Source organism: Diplotaxodon limnothrissa, linkage group LG4 (genome assembly GCF_057381915.1).
Source record: "Diplotaxodon limnothrissa isolate DT_005_m linkage group LG4, D_limnothrissa_male_GT1.1, whole genome shotgun sequence".
Taxonomy (NCBI): Eukaryota; Metazoa; Chordata; class Actinopteri; order Cichliformes; family Cichlidae; genus Diplotaxodon; species Diplotaxodon limnothrissa.
Genome location: NC_140599.1, coordinates 12,226,244 through 12,234,686, shown reverse-complemented (window position 1 = coordinate 12,234,686; position 8,443 = coordinate 12,226,244). Strand labels below are relative to the sequence as shown.

Below are 8,443 nucleotides of genomic sequence, written 5' to 3'. Positions count from 1 at the left end.
AAAGTGAATAAATAATGTGAATATAATTGCCAAGTGATTCAACGAGTTTGACTTTTTGCTGGCAATGTGGACCAAGCTCTCATAATGTGCCAGAATATCTTTCTGGAGCTGTGGCATCACCCTCAGATGCCACAGCATCTTGTGGCATCATTTCATGGACTCACCATAAACAGCTGTGAGAGTGCCACTAGGGATGCCACAGCTTGGTGCTGAGGGCACAAAGAAGAAGCAGAGCCGTTTCACATAGAAAAGTCTACGAGATCAAAGGCTGACTTCTTGGCACAAAATGCATTCAAATTACACGAAATAAGGTAGGTGTTACTTTCGCAGTCCACTAGGGGCCAGTAATGCAACTGTAAGTTTGTTCAACTGCTATAAAGAACCCCAGAGGAAGAAGAAAAAGAGCGGGGCGGGGGAAAGAAGCTGAAGACCCTGTCGCTACCCTGCAGTGTTCACTTTTCTAGCAACCATGGCCGGAGCAGAAGAGATGAATAAGTATCGCTCACCTCTGGTGTCCAGATACGCCAGCAAAGAAATGAGCTACAACTTCAGCGACAAAAAGAAGTTCACCACCTGGAGGAAGCTGTGGATTTTCCTCGCCAAAGCTGAAAAGGTTTGATATAGTCCGCGACCTTTACAGAGCCTTATCAAGTTTCCTGCTCTAAACATAGTTATAAGGAGGTCTTAAGAGTCGTGCGCATGCTACCCGGTGCTGACTGAGCAGACTGCTACCATACAGTAATCAGTGTCTTTGTCTGGAAGTCATAGGTCATATTTCAAATGAACATCTGTCAACATTATTATGAGATTCTATAATTGAAAATCTGCAGTTTGTATTTTCCCATCGCAGAGCCACGTGAGCTTCGACACGCATGCGTACATGTTCTGAATTATTTGAACAGCTGCTGCTCTCTCGACAGCGAATGTTCCTGTGATGAACGAAAAGCTCTTCAAGTGGGAAAATTAGTAACAGTTACTCTGGCTAAATGCTGTTGTGTTTGTGGTGTCTTCTCTACTGAGGTTTTTTTTTTTGACCTGTCTGACCTATGACCTATGATATTTGCAACTTTTAATATTTAAAACACAATGTTAAATCTAAATGTTAAATATTAAATCTAAATGTGTAGGCTAACATGCAAATTTATTGTATGGATCAACGGAAATACCAAAATAAAAGCTTTCCGAAAACCTCCGGTGCAAAAGTGTGCCGGTAGTGGTCAGACACGTTCTCACTCCCTAAGCCTAATATTTTACGCTAGGTGACAAATCGTCAACATTATATGCTTTCTGGTACCCAACACGTTCCTACATGACGGCATCGGAAAAAGGAGAGCACATGAGAACCGTTTGGACTCAATCTACACATGTTCGTTCATTTTCTGAAAATCGCTTTGGAAAACACTATTTTACATCATTTAACAGCTAGTTATGGTTAGGGATAAGTTTGGTTTAGGGCTGGAACACATAGCTGGAACGTCTATTACGACGGGACCGTCATTCCACTGGAATTCAGCCATAACCCGGCGGGAAAATTAGTAACAGTTACTCTGGCTAAATGCTGTTGTGTTTGTGCTCTCTTCTCTACTGAGGTTTTATTTGACCAGTCTGACCTATGACCCCTTTGACTGGAGCGAGGTACTCGATTATCTGGAACCAATCTGTAGTGCTGTAGGAATCACGTGACTACGGTGTCCCAACAGAATACAGTCCAGTCTAATCAGCATATTGAGCGCCTGTGCCTCCTCACGAGGACAGCACATGATGATCAAAACTGGAGAAAAGACATGCTGACAGACTGACTAATAAACAGCAGGCTGTTTGCTATCAGCTTAGCAATGCAAGTCACAGTGTGACTTTTACCCAAACGTCCTTTTCATCAACAGAAGAGCCAATGCTGCAAATATGTGTATTTATAATAAAACATGTATTTATATAAAAACATATATTTCCATTTGTAACTGTTAATAAATGAATATCTTAAAAGTAAAAAACTGTATTATCAAGAGTCAAAAAGCTCCACCTCCATTCCTGTTTGTCATCATGTCTCTGTGTTCAATGTTCTCCTCCTCAGGCTCTGGGTCTGCCCATCACTGATGCTCAGATTGCAGAGATGGAGAACCATGCAGAGGACATTGACTTTGCCATGGCAGCTGAAGAAGAGCGAAAGCTGAGGCACGATGTCATGGCGCACGTCCACACCTTTGCACACTGCTGCCCCACAGCTGCTCCCATCATCCACCTCGGAGCTACGTCATGCTATGTGGGAGACAATACTGTAAGTAGGACTATTGCATAAATAAACCCAGCAGTGATGAGTTTTGACTCTTTAAAGCTTCTCATGTTTGTCATTTCTCTTCTTCAGGATCTCATTGCATTGCGTGATGGCTTCAACATCCTCTTGCCTAAGGTGAGACTCACCTGTTTGTCCAGAAATTCTATGAAAACAGTGCAAATGAATATATTAATATCAAACAAGCTTGTCAGCTAGTTTTTTGTTTTTACAGTGAGTCCATTTAAAAAAAACTAACAGGACATTTTCATTGAATTCATGAAAAAATATATTTAAAGATGACAGGACAGGCTATCCAACATGTTGGTTACATTTATTATGCATCTTCACTGCTTCTGGGAGCTAAAGATCAAAGCTGGCTGTTTGTAACCCACGATGTAAAATAAGTTTGACACCCTGATTTGCATCATTAAAGTCTTGTTTTTCCTGCAGCTGGCCAGAGTCATCGACCGGCTGGCAAACTTTGCAGAGGAATACGCCGACCTCCCCACGCTCGGCTTTACACACTTCCAGTGAGTCCGACTGCAGCTGCAGTGTTTTCATAGGCCTTCATCAGACTGATGGAGCGGTCTAACTTTGATGTCAAACACACCCACTGTGCCCCTCTCCTGCTCTCTGTACAGGCCTGCCCAGTTGACCACAGTGGGGAAGCGAGCGTGTCTGTGGCTGCAGGATTTGGTGATGGATGTGAGGAACCTGGAGCGAGCCCGCGATGATCTACGTTTCCGTGGAGTCAAGGGGACCACAGGCACCCAGGCCAGCTTCCTGCAGCTCTTTCAAGGGGACCATGACAAGGTATAAACAACCATAAGAACCACGTGGGTGCTTTCTGAAGTCCCACAGCACCGTATTGTGATGACTTTTTAATGTCAGTTTTCCTTTTGTACCACCAGGTGGAAGAGCTTGACAAGATGGTGACAGAGATGGCTGGCTTTAAGAAGTGAGTATCAAACTCCTGTCTCCAATATTGGCTGACATGTTTTTATAACATGGTCCAAGTAGGAACAGTTTGAAACACAGGCTATAACTCATTTGTTCCATTCTTATCCAGAGCCTACCTGGTGACTGGACAGACGTACAGTCGCAAAGTGGACATAGACTGCCTGTCCAGGCTCGCTAGTTTGGGAGCTTCTGTGCACAAGGTGAGGAAATGTCTACATTTAGTGGTGGTTAAAGAAACTTGGGCCTTGAGCTCAGGATTTTCAAAAAGCTGATGTAACTGAGTCTAAACTTTATACTGTTGTCTGCTATAGATCTGCACAGACATCCGCCTGCTGGCCAACCTAAAAGAGATCGAGGAACCTTTTGAGAAGGAGCAGATTGGTACGTTCGCTCATTCAAAAGCACTTTTTACCTGTTAAACTGTGCCTCAGCCTAAAGCTTTGCCCGCTCCTCTTCCAGGTTCCAGTGCTATGCCCTACAAGAGGAACCCCATGCGTGCAGAACGCTGCTGTAGCTTGGCCCGACATCTGATTGCGTTGATGGCCGACCCCCTGCAGACTGCCTCAGTCCAGTGGCTGGAGAGGACACTGGATGACAGCGCCAACAGGTCAGCCAACACAGACACACTTACACTGCTGTGAATTTGGTATGATGCAGTTCTCCTCTGTGAAGTAGATATTACATCAGTGTGGAAGCGTACAATAAATAGTAGTGAACAATGATTCCCAATTACAGGATTTGTACGGGTGCTTGAAATCCTTAAAAATGCTTGAATTTTAAAATTTTTCCAGGTCAAGTTATATAAGAATCAGTCCATTCACTGTCTGAACAGAGTTTCGTCATGTTACTTTTGCACTTTTTTGCATGTTCTGGCACATGTTGTTATTACATGGCTTGATTAAGGTACACATTAGGCTGATATCTGGGGCCAGAGCTGAAACTGTTCTTGGCCAGCAGTGTGTCTACAACTGGCCCGTGGCTGCACACCACCTATGGATGGCCCACACACCACAAAGAATGACTGCCTTTTTGGTGGCCCAGCTCAGGTTTGCCAGAGGTAATCCACACATGGGCCAGCACAGGACCACCAGTGTGTATGCAACTGGCCTTGTGCTGGCCCATGTGTGGGCCACCTCTGGCAAACCAGGTCTGGTCCACCAAAGGGCCGTCATTCTTTGTGGTATTCGGGCCATGTGTAAGTACATTGTGTGGGCCTGATCCGGGCCATACCAATTTTGCTATGTGGGATTATGTTCAAAGCCTGTTCCAGTCAGTGCTGTTCTCCATGACTGTCTTACTGTGCATGATGTTATTAGCACAAACACTTTAAAGATAATCATTTAGGACTTTAACAATAATACAGACAACAATGTAGTTAAACAACTTACAGTTAGTTTTATTGAGAATTAACTTTAACCTGTTAGGCCTCCAGGGGTTTTCTGAGCTTTTTTTTTTGTTTCTTCAAGTGGAGATGAATATCTTTACAAGTTGATTTGTTCACATTTGCACATCTTAATTATTAAGAGAAATGTTTTTTTTTTTTTTGTTTCTTTTTGAGTTTGTACACTATATGCATATAACACAACCATTTCCTTTCTCAGTATTTTTATGCAGTGTGTTTTTCTCTATTTTAAAGGGGGGAAAAAAAGGACATTTAAGTTGACCTAAGACAGATCTTCCCAAAGTGTGGGGCCCGCAGAGCCATTGCAGGGGGGGCGCGGTATGAAAAGCAAAAAAAAAACAAAAAAAAAACCCAACGCTTGGACACTGCTAGCAGGGGGCGCCCACACTAACGCAAAGCAGGAGATGAAGCATCGCTGAATATGTTTTCCCATGCTGGGCTCTCCAAATCACAGACAAACAGTATCCCACAGCTGTTTATGTGTTTAAACCCATTTTGCACAGAGAGGCTTTTTTGAAAAATGTATTGATAGCAATGTTGAATATTATTACACAGGAAAAAAACAAACCAGCGACACGTAAAATAATCACACCGTGACGCCTCTGCCTTTCTAAATGGATCGACAGTAACTGTGTGTGTATATGTAAGCCTGTAAAACCTGAAGATAGTCAGAGACAAAATACTGTAAATCTATCTGCCATTCTGCTATTCATCTCATGTAAACAATAACGTGGCGCACCGTGTGACGTGAAAAAAGGCACATACCATTGACATTGCGTGACGAACTCTGTATTCCTCGTCCACACGTAAACGCAAAAAAGGAGTTTTAAAAAAATCTCTGTTCTCGGTGATTCCAAACGCCATTTACTTGTGGACAAAACAGCTGCGTTTTCAAAAATAACTGTGTATGTGTGCACGTAGCGCAAAAGAGTTAGTAGTTTATTTCCTTACTACCTGTAATTTATTGCAGATTACTTTTATTTGCTTAACTGTTTACTAAATATTTGAGGTGTGAAAGAAAAACGCAATGGAGCAAAATAAGGGTGTGTGTGGTTGGAGGATGTGTTTATGCGTGTGCGCGAGAAGGGGGGGGGGGGTCGCGAACATTTTTCTTGTCAAACAAAGGGGACCTAGCAAAAAAAGTTTGGGAACCACTGACCTAAGATGATTTGTTTTCATTTTTACATGGTCTTACTAAGGTGATGCTAAGTGAAACATGCATTATTTTATTTAATTTTTTTTGGTAATCTACTGGAAAAGCTTGAAAATGGACCTTGAAAGTGCTTGAATTGGACCCTGAAAAATGCATATGAACCCTGCACTTAGGAGTGGGTGTCCCAAGTGGAGGGCCACAGTGACTGTCCACTTTTTTTTAAGGAGACTGTTTTAAAAAGTGGATTTCTCCTTCATTTTTTCCACTGACTCTTCAGGAAATCCATGAGAGTTTGAGGCCTTGAACAAAGCCAAACAGCTAAGAGAGGAATTGTGGCCATGAAGGGAAAATGGAAGAAAACCTAAAGGGGGGAAAAAGAAAAGAAATCAAGAGTAAAAGACGATGTACATAATTGCGTTAATGGTTAAAGAACTACACATCCTACAATGCATTGCACATTGTTACCCAGGATTCAGTGGTTGAGTAAAAAGCTGTTACTTGTGATTACTGATGGTTTCTTTCCTCTCTTCTCTGCCTTGCTCCTGTGAAGGAGGATCTCCCTGCCCGAGTCCTTCCTGACAGCAGACATCGTCCTCAGCACGCTGCAGAACATCACAGAGGGTCTTGTGGTCTACCCCAAAGTCATTGAGAGACACATCCGCCACGAGCTGCCCTTCATGGCCACAGAGAACATTATTATGGCGATAGTGAAGGCAGGAGGCAACAGACAGGTAGGAGAAAATACCCTGTGAGGAATTCTCCTCTGTGAGTCAGAATGGACACAATAATAAAAGTTTTGAACATAACTGGATGAATGCATTTTTGCTTGATCAGGAGAGATGGTTTACTGGGCAGAAAATGCCAGTGGTAACCAGAAAAACAGATGACTGAAGTGAGCTCATCTTACTGACTAGTAACCAGTGTTTTGACCATTTAAATGAAGAAGCTGATTACCAATAACCAGACCTGACATGGAGACCTAACAACATGGCTGTTAAAGTCAGCTCCACCTTAATGTTTCTGTTTTTTCCTGTGTCTCCTTCAGGAGTGCCACGAGAAAATCCGTGTTCTCTCCCAAGAGGCAGCAGCTGTGGTCAAACAGGAAGGTGGAGACAATGACCTGCTGGCCAGAATCCAACGAGACCCCTACTTTGCACCCATTCTAGGGCAGCTGGATGCTTTGCTGGACCCCAAGACCTTTATTGGGCGTGCTCCACAGCAGGTACAGCATGAACAGCCTTATTTTTGTTCAGTCTGACAACAGATGAATGTTTTCAGCCAAGCTGCAGCTCCCCTATTACTGTAGCTGTGTCTGCTGCCCCCTTTGATGATAGTTTGTTTTCTTGTTCCTGCTCCTCTTCTTCAGGTGAAAACGTTCCTGGCTGAAGAAGTACGCCCCCTACTGGAGCCGTATAAGGCCAATATGGACGTCAAGGTTGAGCTTGTGCTTTAAAACATCAGTGATGTCTTGAGCTGGTTTTATGGTCGAGCAGAGTTTGCTGTCCACTCCACTCTAGGGACTGACCGTCTGTCTGCCTGGAGCGAGCTCTGTTGTCAGATGGAGGCAGCGCACAAAGTGTGTGGTACAACCAGCGTGTGGGCCGCTCTTGCTTGTACTGTTGTTGGTCAACCAGCCGCGGTGGAGAGTGAAGTTATAACAGATGAGATGAAGCGAGACCGATTTAAAAACAATAAAATGGGGGGGGCTATCCATAACGTGAAATTTCAAGTTGTGTATTTCAAACTAATTTCAAGCTAAAATTTAGTCATGGCTCTGCCAATCAGGAAGGTCTGTTGAAGGTATGTTGTGCTTTTCTATTTTTTTTATTTTTTTATTTTTTTTTGGTTACCGGGAAGAAGAAGGTGGAAAGCATCAGCTGCACAATACTCCAGCTGCTGGTCATTAATGAGTTAACCACTGTGTATTTTCACACTGGATTTACAACTGATGAAATCTTGTGTTGCTAAAAGAATCACATGACATTATCAGCACAACAGTAATTTGTTCTTGTTGACTATACATTGATAGGCAACTGGTGCTATTGCAACCTGCCTGGTTGTTTCATTTGTCATTGACGCAGTATTATTGTTTGCTTGAAATAAATAAAACATAAATGCTAAAACTGTTTGGGGTGAATTTATTAAAGCTATGCCCTCTTTATAGATGGGAAGCAAACGTTCTGAGTGCATGATGGGGTTTAACAACATTCGTCATCAGCTGTATCCTTTTGTGTCCAAATCTATCATAACACTGACTCGAAGTCCTTTAAACAGATGAAGTCAAGTTGCTTTATCTCACACTCCACTACATAATTTGCCAGTAATCCATTTTTTGTGTCTATTATGCATTTTTTGACTTGTTCATCACCATAATAATGTTCTCTGTGGCCATGAAGGGCAGCTCGTGGCGGATGTGTCTCTCGGTGACTTTGGGGTAGACCACAAGACCCTCTGTGATGTTCTGCAGCGTGCTGAGGATGATGTCTGCTGTCAGAAAGGACTTGGGCAGGGAGATCCTCCTGCACAGGAGCAAGGCAGAGAAGAGAGGAAAGAAACCATCAGTAACGACAAGTAACAGCTTTTTACTCAACCACTGAATCCTGGGTAACATTGGGCGACCTTGGCTCAGGAATCGCATCTGTAACCGGAAGGTCGC

The 8,443-nt window shown here is 43.2% G+C and overlaps 1 protein-coding gene across 1 annotated transcript; it reads left to right on the top strand.

Annotated features, from left to right (window-relative positions):
• Nucleotides 1–404: 404 nt before the first annotated feature.
• adsl (adenylosuccinate lyase) lies at nucleotides 405–7,899 on the top strand. Its single transcript, XM_085352203.1, has 12 exons — nucleotides 405–613; nucleotides 2,072–2,275; nucleotides 2,363–2,407; nucleotides 2,723–2,802; nucleotides 2,914–3,085; nucleotides 3,184–3,230; nucleotides 3,342–3,432; nucleotides 3,544–3,613; nucleotides 3,692–3,839; nucleotides 6,338–6,518; nucleotides 6,833–7,009; nucleotides 7,154–7,899. The coding sequence occupies exons 1-12, from the start codon at nucleotides 470–472 to the stop codon at nucleotides 7,238–7,240; spliced, it is 1,446 nt and encodes a 481-aa protein (XP_085208329.1). The 5' UTR covers nucleotides 405–469; the 3' UTR covers nucleotides 7,241–7,899.
• The last annotated feature ends 544 nt before the right edge of the window (nucleotides 7,900–8,443 follow it).

Excerpts from the sequence above, each read along its gene's own strand:
- adsl (XM_085352203.1), top strand. The coding sequence starts at position 470 with ATGGCCGGAGCAGAAGAGATGAATAAGTATCGCTCACCTCTGGTGTCC. Across the intron at positions 614-2,071 it reads TCCTCGCCAAAGCTGAAAAG|GCTCTGGGTCTGCCCATCAC; the intron begins GTTTGATATAGT and ends TCTCCTCCTCAG. Across the intron at positions 3,433-3,543 it reads TGGGAGCTTCTGTGCACAAG|ATCTGCACAGACATCCGCCT; the intron begins GTGAGGAAATGT and ends TGTCTGCTATAG.